The sequence below is a fragment of the Centroberyx affinis genome, unplaced genomic scaffold, assembly GCF_046629955.1.
Source record: "Centroberyx affinis isolate AG114_WGS23_722 - 3 ecotype Tasmania unplaced genomic scaffold, CSIRO-AGI_Caff_v1 ptg001420l_1, whole genome shotgun sequence".
NCBI classification, from domain to species: domain Eukaryota; kingdom Metazoa; phylum Chordata; class Actinopteri; order Beryciformes; family Berycidae; genus Centroberyx; species Centroberyx affinis.
The window spans coordinates 86,069-103,884 of NW_027279897.1; the positions used below are offsets into that span (position 1 = coordinate 86,069).

The 17,816-nt window shown below is 41.3% G+C and overlaps 1 protein-coding gene across 1 annotated transcript in view; it reads left to right on the forward strand.

Annotated features, from left to right (window-relative positions):
• LOC139649987 (oxysterol-binding protein-related protein 8-like) overlaps nucleotides 1-17,816 on the forward strand; it is a gene marked incomplete at its 3' end in the record, with an annotated part of 88,382 nt that overhangs the window by 40,737 nt on the left and 29,829 nt on the right. The window contains exon 3 of the mRNA XM_071526509.1: nucleotides 15,789-15,965. Coding sequence (XP_071382610.1) covers nucleotides 15,836-15,965 — 130 coding nt within the window. The remainder of the gene's footprint in view (nucleotides 1-15,788; nucleotides 15,966-17,816) is intronic.

Sequence of the window (17,816 nt, forward strand, 5' to 3'; positions counted from 1 at the left end):
CTTCCCTTCAGGCATTTAGCTGATGCCCTTATCCAGAGCGGCTTAAAATCAGCAAGGGAGTAGGGCTTCAGTGTCTTGCTCATGGACACATATTGGCTGTCGCAAGAATCAAACCTGTGACTTTCTAGCTCTGGGACAGTCTCTCCAACCACTAGGACACCTGTAACTATGGACCAGCTGATTTTGAGTATGTTGTCATAAAACCCTCATTGCGGGAGTCCTAATCTATACATTAATCACAATTATTGCCTTAAACACTCTACTAGTCTCAAGAACTGATTAGAGTCTAGACTATGAACACCACATGACACCCATGAATCACTAAAATAATGCCTTCTGGGATCTACTTATGGCTTCATTAATATCACTTAGGGCAGCAGGTTACTTTCTCTTCATCCACAAGGCATGGCTACTTTAAAAAACCTTTAAAAGCCATTAGCTGTAACACATTTCAACTGCTGATATTTTGTTTTATTTTTCAATGGATGTTTCAAAAAAGCTCATTTTGCATCTTCAGTTTTCAACAAACAAAAAAAACCTGAATGTGGTGTTGAGTCCAGATCCTCGGGGGCAGTTCAACCATTCATGAACTCAAGGAAGTAGATAATGAGACGTAGTGAAAAGAAGTGGTGAAAATATTGTACCTAAGACAAATAGCTTTAAATATACTTTAAAGGCCCCAATTCACAGTTGCAGCACGGCATGCCACCCCACTACCGGCTTTGTTTACATCGTGACTTATTGAATTGAAGATGCATTTCACTCTGAGGGCCAATCCATCACTTTATGAAACACCTTCAAGGCAGCATGCTAATTTACAGGACCAGTTGTTTGGGCTCCCTGTCAGGCGGAGAACCGGTTCACCTCCCCCCCCCCGATGATAGTGAGAATCTCCACTGACTTACCCAATTTGCAGAGTGTAGGAGTGAGACGATTATCATCTCGTCCTCACCAGTCATTACCCACCCACCACTTTCTGCTCCACTTCCTGCCAACACCTTCTTTTCTGTCACTTGGCATCTCGGTGTCTTCCTGTCCCTGGTCGTGGCTCTACCTAGGCCACCTGCCCACACACAGCTCCACTGTGGGGGGCTAAATAGCACTGTGTGCACACTTAGAAAGTGCTGAAGTGATGGTGATTTAGCACTTCAAGTCTCAGCTGTCGTTGAGCTCGACTTGTCTGTCTAGTAGTTGGGTATCTCTAGTAGTTAGGCCCGCTCCCTGTAGCTCTGATTTCAACAACGACCAGGAGGGAAATGTAAACTCTGTCCTCACACCTACCTCACACATTCTCATCCACCGCCATGCTCTGCTCCTCAAGAAACCAGAGCATAGAGATTTTAATACATAAACGAATTATTGCAGACACACACTGCTGTTAAATTGAGTCCATAAAGTGACACGAGCGCTAATAATGGGGATTACATGTGGTGTGTGGTTGTTGTTTTAAAATGGAAATGACAAAAAATAAATATGGGCTAGATCAGTGGTTCTCAACCTCAACCTCAACCACGGAAAATATTTTGGCGGGGGTCACAAGATGATTCTTGGGATAGGAAAAAAAACATATTGCTACTATACAAATTCATTATCATGTCTGTTTTTCTGATTTTTCTCTTAATTTTTGCTTTTTTTCTTGTGAAATACTGAATTGTTTTCAGCCCCTAGGCCTCCTCTGATAATTAACTACATGAAACAAACTAAAAAGGAAAAAGCATTCTTTAGTTGAACTGTTCACCACCATATGCACGCCTGTTAGGGGAGGTCACAAGTAGATATCGTATAGATATATTGTGTTAAGTGATTACGCTTGTCCCAACTAAGAGCATAATGACACTAACATAATCAGAGTACAATCAAAGTCATTTCAGAAGAAGAATACTTCAAGGAACTTCAACCTGCGGATATAACAACACGCTGATAACCAAACTGCCCAGATTGAGGGCCACACCCAGAGAAGAGTTTCCGAGAAGCTTGAACGCTTATCTATCCAAAGTAATTTGTTGTGTGCTCTGTTTATTTCCACAACATATGTTAAATGAATAATGTGAGTCAAAGGACAAAGTTGTGATGACCTTAGATTGCTTATTCTGGTAGACTGCAAGGAATTGTTAAATAAAATAGATTGTAGCCTCTGCTTTCATGCCAGGTTTTGGGACTCCAGCATTACTTTGTGTACAGCTGTGTGCCAGTGAATCGTGTCCACCACCTTGGCTCAGGTCTCATGTTGGACAGTATCTTGGCTGGCGAGCCAACATGGCCGGCTCTGCCCATGCTCTCTCCGCCCATATGCTTAGAGATTTTATTTATGGCGCTTGTTGCCGTGACTCCGCACCAGCTGTGAATCAGCCACCATATGGCCGGCACCCAAGACCTGCACCTCACAGCTCCCCGCTGCCCGGTCCCTGGCTCTGGACACGGACCCGCCTCACGCTGAGAGATGTGCCACTTCTCTGATGGATAAAGCCTCCCTGTCACTACCACATGCTGGCCTGAATGCGTTGTTTTCACACTCAGCCAGGGCTGCAGAGGTGGAGGGTTGGGGATTTGGTCGAATACTATGCCAGGAGTGAGAAACGACATTGTCAAATCCCCTGCAGTTTGGCTGTTTAGAAATGGCTAATGCAAAATTTGTTGGAAGAGTGCAACAAATGTTTCAGCATTCAACAGCTTATCATTTCCTCCATGAAATGATAGTTGTGCTGCTTCTCTTTGCAATTAATAAAACTCTTTTTGCGTAGCCTTTGACTTTGGGCATCCATTAGAATCCAGAAACCCCTTCTTTTTTTTTTCTCGACAATATGTTTATTGAGTTTTCAACATTTTAAAAGGTAAAAAAAAACAAAAAACAAGAAAAAACAAAAATAAAAACATTATGTATGCATACCTACAAATATCAAATATTATAAAAATAATCATATACATGATATATATATATATATATATAGATTCATACATATTAATGAACAAACAGTATCAGAATGATTAAAAATAAATTACTTAACTCCTGGAAACCCCTTTTTTATGTGAATTTTAGACTGTTACACTGAGTCTAGAGCAGAGGGAACGTGAACAAACTTGTTTGACGAGGACCAAAATTAAACAATTGCTGTCCGTCTGTGTTGTCTGTGCCCATATGGCATTGTTTGGCACAGAATATTCTTGAATCATTCAGAAAATCCCTCAGTAACTCGGTACACAAATTATCTCACTTCAGGGCTTTTTCATTATTTTTTACATTTCCCTAGTTGTTTTTGTTCTCCTGTTTTCCTTCATGCTGTGTTCCATTTTCATTCAGATTCTGTTATCGAGCTCAGTTGCCTTTCATCTTTGTTTGTTTGTTTTGTTTTGCTTGTTCTGAGGTGAGGTATTTTTATCTGCACCTTTTATTTTTTATCTGACCCTCACACATTTGTCACTTTATTCTCTCACACGTCTGCATTTTTCTCTTATCATACTTTATCAGTCTTTTTATCACTTCCATGTTTTATCACTGTGCAAATAAACTAAACTAAAACTTAACTAAACCAGGATAATCAGCATGATCTCTCTACATGTTCTGCTATCTTCCCACCTGCCCTTTGTAAATGGTTAGTCCGCCGGTGCTGAGCAGGCTGGTCTGCATGTGGCGGGTTGACTTTGCAGAGGGGCGGTATAGCGCTGACCCGCATGAAGCCATTTGTCCAAACGTTTGACAGAGAAGCTTCTTGAGTGTTTTTTCATGAGCGCGGCAGCTAGAAAAAGCCTGAATGAGCTGAGGGAGTGTTTTTATGGCAGTTAGAGCTATCAGCCCCGTTACGCTGTCCATTCCTGTTTGCTCAGTGTTTCCAGTGCATTAGCGCAGCACTAAAGGTGTCCTGTTGGACATATTTTGATTGGGTAAAAGGATCTGAAAGTACTAGTACCTGCTGTACGTCCTTTGCGCTGATGCAATTTAACAGAGAAGAGGTTGGAGAAGGCAAAACTGTGAGTGTTTATTTCACAGACAAACCCTTCGTGGCGCTGAAACATCAGATTCTGAATGTAAAATAGGGAAAATGATTATTAGCCATGACATTTTAATGGTGTAATGTAGTAGTATTGAGTGTTTTTTTCATGGAGTTGCTTGGTGCAGTTGGTGGAATAAACTAGTCACAGGCCAAAAACTTGACCAACATTTGACAGGTAGCTTGTATTAAATTCCTACACGGACTGCCTCAAATTCTCTGGTCTCTGGTCTGATAGCAAGACCAGTGTAGGTGTTGTGGAGAATGCCGTTTTGCCTGAATGGGCACAGAGAAGCTGAACGGTAATGCCACCGAGCCCTGTGGCTTTCATGGAAAATGAAAAATAAGTTGTTTTCTGTTTATGGCAAGCTGTGAGTTTAATGGACATTGCAAGTACAAAGACATAAGTTGCAGCGGTCTACTTGTTGACAAGTATTTTGATTTGAGTTGTGAAAATTGCAGTCTTTGTCATTTTTAAAAGTAGATGGGGTTGTTTTATGTGCTAAAAAGCTGGGAGACTGTTCAAAACTTCAAGCACTTGTGCGTCCTCCTGGCTCGGTGGGCGGGGGTGTGTGCCGTGTGGCCGCGGCGTCCCGGGTTCGAGTCCGGCCTGGAGTCTTTGTCGCATGTCATCCCCGTCTCTCTCTTCCCCCAAAGTTTCCTGCCTCTCTCTACTGTGATCTATCCAATAAAGGCAGAAACAATAAGAAATAATCTTTTGGACTAGTTTGTAGATTTTGCTTTAAAATTTGCCAAAACCTTGCCAGGACTGATAAAAAGCTACCCAAAATCCCCTGTGACTCACGTTCCAAATATATACATACATATAAACATACGCACATACATCTGAAACCTGGCAACCTCAGTGACTCATTCCTAAGTGGTATCAAAGTGCAGGGGATGTAAATAGCATGCTCAGCAGCTTGAATAGTCGTTAGCTTCAGAAATAACAAACCAGTTAGCCAATCTTTAAAGAACAGTGCTCATTAATCCAGTGTAATAACAGCTGCTGCGAGAAACTTCATTATAGCGCCTGATGGGAGGGAGACCTTCCTATTAGCCTAAATGGCTGTTCATTCACTTTCATGGCACAACCCCAATAACACACAACAGCAAGTGTCCATTTTACTTTAACATCTTAGACATTTAGAGCAAGCTTCGTTTCCCAGATCACCAACATTATAATGAATAGTAAGGAGTGCAGTTATAGTGCCATGACAATATTCCTTTGAATGATATAAGATGTAAGATACAGAAGTTCTAGGTAAAGAGATAAGAGAAACAGGAGCTAAGAGAGAGGTAGAGAATATTTTTTTACCCATTGTCATCCCTCTCAAGGAATGTTTCGAGGAAGTTCATCCTATATTAATGGTACAAACAGAGAGAAAGGGAGAGTAGAGGTGAAGGCAGTCTGTCTTGCCTCTGTGGTGTCCAGTGGCAGAAGACGAGACATGTTGAAGGGTCATACCACTTAACTCTCAGGAGTTCAGATGTCACAGCTGCACTAAAGAAACCTTGTGTTTGTATTTTCGTTTGCATTCTATAAAATTAACTTTATCGATCCCTGTAGGGAAATTGGGTCATTGCAGCAGCAAAGAATAGGATATAGGAAAGAATTCATTCATTAACGATGCAGCTTCGTCATGATGCTAATGCAGAGTTCATATTGGCTAAAAGTGAAAATTCTCACTGTGTTAACTATTGACATATTTACATATCGAGGGCTTGGAGCCAAAGGGACGTAAGTGCGTTATAGTAGATTTTACAGGAGAGCCAAAACAAATTTTGATCAAACTTGGATCAGCTGCCGTTATCACATACTAAGCACAATATTTTAACTTTTTGTGTCATCAGATTGAGCATTACTATAAAAACAATACTGCTACAGTTTAAGTTGAATTATATTTGTTAACTTTTTTAAAAATGGCAAAAGAGTGAAATATGCCTTTTTGGCACAAACATTGTCCCAACACAGCCATGCAGAATATGGGCGTATGTAAGTAAACAATTGTAAAACACATTCATTTTAATACAAATCTAGCAATTACACTTCAATCAACACTGAAATACAAAACAAGATCAGAATGAATATCTTTATCTTGAAGAAATGCTCAGCAGCTTTCACCAAGGCCTTAAAATTGTAGCTACATGGAACATATCAAATTGATTGATACATTTTTTCTGTTAAAAACTTTTAATAAACATTTTTAATAAACCTCTATAGACATAAGAAACTACTTTTGATTCTAAACTACTACTTTTTTTTCTTTTGCCAGTATAATACATTTTTGTATGTGTCCCAGGACACATCACTCATTGATGTGTCCTGGGACACATTCAAAGACCTGTAAAACTCTCAAAACACTGAGGGAGAACTTCAGCTACCAGCAGTCTTACTACCACTTCAGCAGTCTTACTGACCAGTTCACACTCGTAACATTATAAAATAACATTTTGAATCTATAGGCCTAAATATTTAATGGGCATATTAACATATTTACATTAATCTAATATTGACCTAGAATATTAATTAGGATATAAATAGGATAGTAAAAATGATGTGATCATGCTGCCATGCTAGCATTACTTACATCAGCATGCATTTTGAGTTGACCTAAGTGCTGTTAGAATCCTCTACCCACAATGCTTGTTTAGTGTCAAAAGTGGAGTTTTGCTTGGTGTCAAAAGGGCGTAAGTGCAGTTACGCCCTTTTGGCAGCAAACAAAACCCTACTTTTACTGTTACAGCTTTCAGTTTTTGTTTAATTAAAACTTATGGGTCATGATTTCAGTTGCGTCCTTTTGGCACTGAAAAGATCTCACTGAGACCTTTCAACTGATATATACTCATATTCGACCAAAATCGCACTTACGTCGCTTTGGCTCCAAGCTTTCGATATTAACACTGCACTAAGCTGCGTTGTGTCGCTTTAAAGATTAATTTCGCACCCAGTTTCTGTCCAGTTTAAGTCCAGTACAGGAACCATGTGACGGGTATGCTAATGTGCATCTCTGGCTATTCACACCATCAGTTTTAGAGAGCAGATGTGCAGACGTGTATCGCATTGTCCTCCACATATTAAAACAAATAGCTTTATGACCCAACACCAAGTCAAGCCATTGGAAATTATTAATCTGATATTGCTAAATCGGTAACCACCCAGTCACCCCATTTGCCTATATTAAGAATGCACTGTCTCTGTGGAAAAAACAAAAAAAGCTAAGGTGGAAAAAGCTGCCAATGATGACTCAGCTGTCTGTCTGGCAGCAGTCTAACACCTGGATAAATGTTGGTCTCTCTTTCTTTCTCTTTTCCTCCTTTTATCATTTTCTTTTTCTTCTGTCTCTCCTATCTTCCATATTTACAAAAATGTGTGCTTAGAAGGGAAATAGATCCAGACAGTAACTGTGATACACACACACACACACACAAACACACACATATAGACACGCACATGCACATAAACACACATGCACACAGACTGGGGTGGAGGATTTGTTAGAAGGTACCTTCTTAAAATATTTTTAGCCTGACTACAATCCATTCAGCATTGGACCAGTTATTACTTGTTGCCTTTATAGCAGTATTTCAAGACTGTTTTGATGAATAATTGATCAATTACTTGCAAGATATGATTCAAGCTCAACAAATGGCGAAGTGTGTCCTTAGGATATAGCTCTAAAAACAGAAAAAAGCTTTGGTAGTGATATCTTCCACCGCCCTGCTACGGAGAGGAAAGTGGGTCAGAAATATGCTGCGAGTGATGTTTAAACATTATGTAATATGTCATGGCATTTTATCCTGCGTAAGCACTCTTCATCTTTTCAGAGACAGAGAAGCACTGCTGTGTTGGAGGCAGGGTTTCCTGTAGAGCTTTCTGTAGCCGTGCTTTCAGGTTCCTTTCACTTCCAGTTGAAGAATGGCTCTTATTTGGATATTTTTATCATGATATATGGACGACTGTGCTGTTATTTTAAATGGAATATAGTTTTTGGGTGGGCTGAGCATTAAGGCCAGATGATGAATTATCATTGTATTCATATTTCTCTTGTGGGTGGCACTGCAGCTAAATTAATGGCTAGGAAACACTGGTTGGAGCGAACCAATAGATCCTGAGTACTGAAGATATAGTTTGCTTGTCTGATATAATCTTAGGCTACTGTTGTTTTTTGTTAAACCTTTATTCATCCAGGCAGTGAGCACGCATGTTCCTTTTTCAACTGAATTTGCTTCACAGTTTGGCTGACAAGCTGCCCAGTACAGCCACATTCTCCAATAGAGCAATTTGGAGTGCCTTGCTCAAGGGCAGGGCAGCAGTAGTTTTTTTAGGGAAGACAAAGCGTTTCTCATTCACTTTCGGAATAAGTTGGGATTTGAACCGACAACCTTCCTATCATGAGCCTGCTTCTCTAGCTTCTGGGCTACGGCTGCCCCATCCAGTGTTAAAATATAATTAATGATGATTAAAAAACATAAATGATAAGAATAAATAGGATTGTATGTTGTTGGTTTAGTTAATTTGCACAGTGCTAAAACTCAGAAGCAAAGCGGCAAAAACACAGTGATAAAATGAGATGATAAAAACACAAAGGAGAGAAACAAATTACAATTTGTATAGGTGAGATTAAAAAAAACAAAACCCAAGGGGCTTATGAAGCCAGCTTCCCTCAAAATGAACAAAAGAGCAACAGCATTGTGTGGCAAAGCAGCTTTTTCTCAGTTACTGTTCTGTCTTTGCTTTTGCTTTATCTCTCTGCTTCAGACAGAATTTGAGACCTTTCATTTTTTCTGTAAAGAGGATGGAGCAGAGTAACTCCTTCACAGTCCTTGTACGTCGTCTCATCGGCACAGCGGGGCGTTAGTGTATGAACTGTCTGGTCTGAAAGCCATCTCTTCAGATAAAAGCCCTTAAACCCAGACAGCAGAATGGCACTTTGTGTTCAAATACAGCTCTCCTGTTCTCCCTCTGATATATCATTGTCCATCAGTGGATTTTGACCGATGGCAAAAATGATGGTGATTTTTTTTAACCTTTATTCATGCAGGAATGGTTTACTGCGCATACATGCTCAGTAACATCCTGCTTGACACTGATGTTCTCACATTCACACCTTGAGTTGCTCAGTACAACCAGTTTTCTACTGTTTGTACGGGCAAAATATGAACACTATATAGTTTAGCTTGTCTAACAGCTGGTGTCCCAATACAAGGCGCAGACTGTAGCACAGACAATGCGTCTTTTATGTCACTCCAAACAGAATATGCAACCTCACGCATGGTGGTGGTGAAATGGAAGTGTCAGTGCTGTTGATGCTGTAAATCGGCCGTCTGCAGTGTTGACATGGAGGTCGAACTCGGAGCCTCAGCTGATGCATCCAGTCTGTTTGGGCCTTCAGGGTGCGGATTGACTGCCTCTTCCCACTGTGTTGACACAGGATCTGCAACCGTCACTGTGAGCGTATTTGCTTAGAGTCTGCCATATTATTTGGCTTTGCCGTAATCAAACACACCAGACCAAGGTTTGTTCACCACCCTGTATTGCAGGAATACTGGCGCCATGCTCTGCCTATTAAACTAACTGTCCATTTTCTCCACCTAAAATTAGGAGCAACAGGACATTTCAAAATGCAGGTAGGCACACAGACGAGTCTGTGTAGAAGCGACTACTTATGAATAGTAATCGGAAAGATACACTTGATTTATCAATTTGCTTTTTAGCCAATGCATAGGCTATATTTTATAATAGCAAGTGTTTTAGGAAGGTCTTGTAAAACCTCCTGGTTGGTTGTGCCCATGTTACCACCAACAGTTTGTTGCTTCTGATGTATGATTTGTCTTCCAACTCAACTGAGAGTTGACCACCAGTTAGCTCTCTCCAGCACAGGATTACAGTGGATAGCAAGTCATTTTCACTGCTCTTTCCTCTGGGTTAGAGAAACAGGCTTGTGACTGAAAGGTCTCTGGGTTGAATCTTTGGCATGGAGGTGAAAAGTGGGAAAAGTGAACGAGAAATGCGTTCCTCTCCCTCACGAGCCAGTGTCAAGATTCCCATAATGAAGGCACTAAAAGCCCAGCTGTGTCAGTGTGCAACAGTAGAAGACTGTGGTTGTACTGGGAAGCTCCCAGGTGTGGAACTGTATGAGATCTGAGCCAGTGTTGTCAACTTTCCCTGGATACAAAAAAGATCAAAAATGCTAAAAATATGTTAGCTGCCATGTTTCCCAGTGCCTGTAATCATACCTGGTGCTCAGCCTGTCTTGATTGTGCATTAATAGTCAAGAAAGCGTTTCAAATGCTAATATAGGCTTACCACATGTAGGGATCTGACAGAATGTCAGCAGTCTGGCTTCATTACACTGTACCAACCAGATTCTTCGGCGGCTGCCTGGTGTCACCATGATTATTTATCATTAGTGACTCTTTCAGCCCTTCTCTCAATCTTTCTCTCTCTGTCTCTCCTACGCCCACACGCTCATCTGCATAATTAATCATCAGTAATCACCAGGTAAGGCTGTTTTAAAGAGCATCCACCCTGGCTTCAAACACACCACTCTGTGCCACTTTGGTAGATGCCAAGGCCAGCGACGGGCACCATCAGCGCCTCTCATGTTGAACCAAACAGCGAATATGAATGAGTTGTGGGAAGATGGCATGTGTCAGGATAAGGCTGAGGCAAACCAGTCCTACATGGTGGAGAAGTGGGCTTGAATCCCCGGACTGGCTTGGAAAAACGGGCTGGGAGTGTGGAAAATGAATGAGAAATAATAATATTAAGTAGAATAAATTAAATTTAAGAGTGCCTTTCTCAGACTCAAGGACAATTTACATAGTTCAAATGCTCAAAAATTAGAAAAATCTCTCCTTTCTCAGCAGTTTTTCAGCTGCACCAGTGGAGCTGCTCTTTGGCCAGCGGTCAAAGACTGTAGTTGTACTGGGCTGCTCCCAGTGTGTGAAATGTGTGTAACTGTGTGAGTGTGAAGCAGGGTGTTGCTGGAGAAAAGTCAGTCAACTTTTCCTGTATAAATAAAGTTTTAAAAACGGTGCTGCATTCATGCCAAGGGCCACTTGCCAGCAGCTGTTGAGGGATGGCAGAGTGTTGTTCATTCTCAGATCCTCCCAGCCTTCCGGTCACAAGCTTCTCCAACCTCCCCATGTTCAAGTGGTTAGTGTTTTGTAACTCTAAGGGAGTGGCCAAAGTGTTACTGCACTGTCGTACTGGGACACAATGAGCTTAGCCAAGATTGAATTAAAAAGCCAGTCTGTGGATGCCTCTCCACAAAGCCTTATTAATCGACCTCTGACCCTCCGTGACAACCTCCTAATCCGCTTGCCTTATTGTTGTAAGCAGCTCTTGGTAGTTGTCTATCCTCTCAGCCGGTGGATCCAAGGGTTGGAGCCAATAAGAACGTAGCGGTTCGACTTTCGCTTCCCGATTAACTGAGCGGTATCCAATCAGTGGCATTGTTTTCTTTATGAAGATCTCCTCTGTGTTTAGTCTGTCTGGGGATGAGGATGACCCTTCCTCATCCAGGGTACGACCAACTGTGATCTCAAGCAATTTTCCATTCTAACCCGTTGTAGCTGTACGGATTGCTGCTGGCATCATGTGTAAATGTGTATGTTGGCGTCCAGGCAGCTGCACTTTAATCTTTGCGGAGACCAATGAGTGAAGGTATTTTGTTGGTTTAAAAGCTGTTTTAGGTGTAGAGTTAGAAATATACTGCTGATTATGCGCTGTTGTTTATTTGGCCGCTTTTGAAGTTTTAATACATTTTTGACGTTGCACGAGTAAGTTTAGTAAACTGGATTTTAGGTTTACAGTCAGGTATGTGGAGGGGAAGAGTAAGCTAAGCGTTAGCTGTTGTGGCCTAGTCACTCAAGGCTCTCACATGTAAAGTAATACAAACTTGTGTGTGTGTGTGTGTGTGTGTGGTTTGCTGAGTGTTAGTCTCTCCCCTCCCCTTCTGTGATCAAAGTCGTTGCCCAATCCCCTCTTCTTCCCCTCTCCGTTGCCAGTTTTGTGTCACGTTGTGTCCTCCGTTAACATTTTGGTTAAACTAACGTCTGTTTTTCCTTTTTTTCTGTCTCTTGTCTCCTCTTTATTTTTTTGATTTTTTTTTTTTTGTCGTCCTGTGTGGCTGCTGCTTCACCTTCTGCTGCTGCTGCTGCTGCTGCTGCTGCTGTGTCCACCATCACCGCCAAACCCGCTGCACACAAATCTACCTCTGCCAACATCTGGTCAACAACACATGGTGGACCCCTCCCTCCCTCCCTCTCTCCCCCCCATCCCCTCCCTTCATCTTTGTCCAAAATCTCTCACTCTCGGACTCTCACTTTCCATTTTTCTAATTTTTTCTCTGTTGCTTTCTCCCTGTTTCTCTTACTTTCACCGATCTCTCTTTATCTTTTCCCTTCTCTCTCTTGCTCTCTCTCTCTCTCCTTTTCCTCACTCCTTCTATATCTCTTTCTTCCTGACTTTTTTCTTCCTCTTTCTTTCTTTTTCTCCACCCTTCTCCCCTGATAGCACCATGCAGAGTTCAGAGAGCACCATGCCACCTCCGGTAAGCCTGTGACCTTTCAGAGGGAGGGGTAAGGGAAGGGGTCAGGGTTGGTATTTAGGGGTAGGTAGGACATAAGGGTGTGTGTGTGTTAGAGTGGATGGGTGGTTGTAGGGAGGGCAGCAGGCTAATAGTAATATATTGACACACAATTTTCTCTGACAGGAGAAAGCTACAGTAAAGATCGGGTTGTGAAAAATGCAGTAAACAGTTCAGGTTTCCCACTGATCATGGAATTTAATATCTTGGTGATATGAGGGGAATTTTACTTTCTGTGTCTGTTGGTTCACATTTCAGGAATATACTAGAATGTACTTTACAACTTGTTTCACGGTGTTCAATTTCAGCTGTTTTCCTCCACAGCAAGCCCAACTGTTGTGAAAGCCACACTGTTTACCCATTTAGAACTTGTCTGAGCTGAAAAAATAACATAAACAAACCAGGAGGGAAGAAAAATTTTAGGTCATTAAAATGTCATGGGATTTTAGCCATGATGGGAACCATAACAGTTGCTAACTTTTGCAAACATTTCCTGTAATATTGTGACACATCGGGCAATTTTTGGGGCGACATTGCAGCAACAATCTACATGTGTAACCATTAGTATTGTATTATTACTAGATTTAAAGTAATAACCTGTGACATTTTCATATAATTGATAGAACACAATAGTGATTCAACCTATATCCAGTTCATGAAAGCTCAAAGTGCATCAACAGAAAATCCAAGCTCCGCCCCATGCTGTTTGATTGACAGGTGACAACACAGATCTTGTTGATTACTACTTAAAACTTTCATGTTACTTTAAGGTTATGCTATTGTTTCATGTCTTTTTCCATAGTATCTTTTTAGGCTCAAAACTGTGATACTGTACTTGGGCTGGTATCGGTAATCTGCAATCTCTTAGTTTTGTTATTGTAATTGCTACAGCATGACTAGCATTTTAACTTCACCAGCGCAGATCCACTCTCATTAATAAGCTGCTCACCCTGCCTCCTCACAGAACACAATTTGCATACCGGCGTCTTTGACATTTACTCTGCTCGGGGTCATTGTAATTACAGGATTTTAAAGATGCTGAGGCTCTGTCTGTGGCGCCGCCGCCTTCGTATGAATGCGTCGTCTACTCAGGCAAACTTCTCCGGCTGCGTGTTTGATTAACTCCCGCTGGTTTTTAACCTTTTTGTTGAACCTTTATTTATCATGGGGAAGTAAACTGCCTCACATTCACACACTTCGACACATTGATACCTAGGAGCTTTTCCTCATTCAGTTTCCCCGGCTGGTTTTCCAAAGGCAGTCTGGAGATTTAAGCCGCTGACCTCCTGACCTTTAACCTCTAGGCCACTGCAACCTCACTGACCTAATGCTGTCTGTTCGGAAAGCATGGCAGCACGTATGTATGTGTGTGTGTGTGTGTGTGTGTGTGCACATGTGTCTTTCTTGGACGCTCTGTCTTGTTATATACATATGCACACACATATACATACATGCGAGTACACACGTTAACACACACGCTGCCATCTGACAGATAGGACACTGACATAGCAGGATTATGATCTGGATTATACCTTTGCTGCTGTGTGCGTGTCTGCATGCCTGTGTGCATAACAGACATAAACATTCAAATATAGGCGAGTCCATGCAGCCTGTTCCCTTTTTCAATAATCTCATTGTTCTGGACCCTGAGGACCATCATCATCAGTGAAACGGCGTTTTCCAGGGCCAAAAACAGAAGCATTTAGGGGACTAAGAGAGGAGTTTCATCCCCAAAACAAGATATCTACCATTTGAAAATTGCTTACTATTAAAGTTATCAGTTGTTTATAGACAAAATAGCTTACAAAATAGTTGTGCTTATGCGTGTCTGGACCAGTAACTGATGGATTCCAGGTTGCAAATTCTTTGAAAAATGGTTATATAACGTTTTGGAATGAAACCCTTCAGCGTGTCCTCTACATTGGTTTTAGGATTATGTGTCAGTGGTGTGTGATTTGGACTGTATGATGATGATGATAATACTTTATTGTCAGATCCAGTCTGAAATTTTTCTTGCATCACAGCAGCTCCATTCGCAACATCGCAGAAAAAAGACAAAAAATTAAGACAGGACACAAAGATACAAACATTCAACATATCATTACAATCACAATATTCAAGGCCCTTCAACGTACATTTGATCTGGGATTAAGCTCCATATTTAATTTTAGGATTAACTGGTGTACAAAGGAGTGCTTCAGTCTAACCCTATTAAATCGTGGAACCCTATATCTCCGATCTGATGGTAACAATTTGTATTCACTGTTCAGGACGTGGTTGTATGTCTCTACTGCTTATGTTGTGTTGGGCCTGAGTGATGAGGATGTGTTGCTGCTGTGTTGAGATAATGTCATTATAGCAATTGTACCCTAGAGGGCGTTGTTTAGTGTCATCATGGGTATGGTGTTGATGCAATTTGTACAAGGTATCACTGGCAGTAAGAAAGTACCCATAATTCCAGTACAGAGCATCCTCAAGAGAATTATAGTTTTAATACAGTTCCTGCATGCAAATTAACTGGAATGCTTACTCAAACCAGTATACATACAAAAGAATAATAAAAAAAAACAGAGAGAAAACACGAAAGATCACTAAGCAGTTCCCTGGTTTCCACAAGACCATTGTTTGGTATTGAAACCAATAAAGTATGGCAAATCATGCGTAATGGAAATTATCAGCACGGTCTGAACATTTGACCTATCAGATTGCTTGGCTGAAACTACCTGTTGTTTAATATATTAAATCTCAGATCTGATTCTGTGTAGCTCAGTGGGTTGAGCAAGGGACAAAGGTCCATCAAGGTTTTATAATAGTATCATTAAACAAAGATACAAGCTTTGGGTTTTAATTTAATAGTTTTATTTTGGGTCTCTGTCAACAAAAATTAGCCCCTGTCGCTAAGCAATAAACATCTTTGCTCGCTTCATTCCATTCATGTAAACAAAGCAGAGATATAAGGTACAAGTTCACATATTGTGGTTGTAAGCACTCATGGAAAGTCTCTTGTCCAGTCACAAGGCATGGTAGGAAACAAATGTTGTATGAGTTACTATAATGTGTTGTGAAACAGAAAGCTGTACCAACCAGATGCTCCACAAGAGGGCTGTCTGGTCCTTCTGTGATGTGAAGTGAGTGAGATGTCAAGGTGTCTGATCTCATTTCTCCGCCTCTCTCCCTCCCTCCCTCTCTCTCCCTCTGTCTGCAGCTGCCGTAGTGTGCGGTGATGACCCCGTCCTTCTGACCCCAGGCAGGATGAGCCAGCGCCAGGGGAAGGAGCGGGACAAGGAGAGGGAGAGGGAGAAGGAGGCGGGCCTCCACACCCCCAGCAGGGAGCACGTCGCCACCCCCTCCTCCCTCAGCCCGGGGGTCAGCTACAGCCACGGTAAGATCCAGACTCCCTTTACACTGCAGTGTTTACCCCGAGGTGGCAAGGGCCAAGATTTCTGATTTAAACTCGTGCCCTAGGTCGGCTAGGTTTGTCCAGTACTATAATGAGCCTCCATGGATTACTGGTATTTGCAAATATCTAAAGCCCTATTCACACATTATTTTAGGACTTCATGTAATAATTAATAAGTGACTCTCCAATCTCTGTGTTTCATGAAACACATTTGCATGGGATACTGAAATTTGCTGAAATCAGTGAATAAACTCAAGATTACAATTCAGCACTTCGTGATTTAGCAAAGTAAAACTTAGTTTGTGCTTTAAATGCATTCAAAACGTTCCTCTGTATATTCCACTACAGTCTCCATTTAGAAATTGCACATCTACAAGAAGAGGAAGAAAAATAAATTGTGTGGCAAAAGATATTATGTCTGATATTACCAAGAGTGCCATTTGCACAGGATTAGTATTATCAGGAGACTTTTGTTTTCACCCAATTTTAACTTCCGCTTTTGATTTGAAAAATTACAACACAGCAGATCTGCACCGGATTAAAATCATCATCAATCTCTGCAGTCATTACAAATCACTGGACATCCCCAGGTCATATTAGTGCCGTGTGAATAGGGCTTTAGGGCAGGTCTACAGGTTCATGTGGACTGTACCCGGGTCTTCTCTATCAAACGCACTGGGAAAACACATGACTGTAGATTGAGAACGGTTGCCAAATGGTTAGAAAGACTGTCCCATAACACGGAAAGGTCACAGGTTCAAGCTGTGTGTTCTGTTGAGGTGTCCATGAGCAAGGCACTGAACCCCTGTCCTGATCACTTACTGTAAGTCGCTCTGGATAAGATGAAAAATAAGATAAAATGTAAACATATCATCGACCCAGACACACACTGCGGTGCACTAGTGAACTCCAAACGGAACTCCAAACTCCCACAAGCCTCATAACTGCTGTCAACCTGCCTCATTATGTGTTTCCGTTGGTTTATGTGTTCCAAGGTTTATCAACAGAGGAGTGCTGGGCTAGTACAGGCACAAGTGGGAACTACAAGCAAACAACTTTTACTTTTTCTGACGATTGTTAGATGTTGGATTGAATTGATTGATAAAATATTTGGCTCAATAATTTTCAGATAAAATCTCAGCATCTTTAGACAATCAAAAGCATGCTGGTGATACTGGAGTGTTGAATTCATCATTTGTTCCAGCTACGTTGGAACAGTTGATGAATTCGATACTGGAGTGTTGAATTCATCATTTGTTCCAGCTTTGTTGGACATTTGATTTTATGTAGAATTTTATTTGGCCCACAAGACGGCCATCCTTGTTACGCTTTGGTCTTTATTTTCCCCATGCAAAACCGTTAGATGCTTCTGGTGTAGAATCATTGACTGATATCCCTTTGATGTTTTCATTTAATTACTGTAAGAATCCCAGAAGATGAAATATCATTATTTCACATGGTTGGTTTGGTAAATTTGAACATTCGAGATATATTTTTTTTTACATTCAGTAAATCATTTTGTGACACCCCAAGATCATCCTGCAACTCCTTGGGGGATCCCAGCCCACAGGTTGAGCACCACTGCTTTAGACATTTGTGACCTACAAGCCAAAACAGTTTGTAAGTCAGCAGTTGTACTTTGAGATACGTAATAAATACCAGGCCCGGTCAGCTGCTCAGCCCTCTGACCTTCAACATTTAAAGATGTTGATAGGAACAGACCTTGTTGCCTGTCATTCCAGTATGATGCTGCTCTCCAAAAACTAACTTTCAGCCTCAACTTTTGAACTCTTGTCATTTCAACAGGTCAATAATAACCTGGGTTGGGGTGGA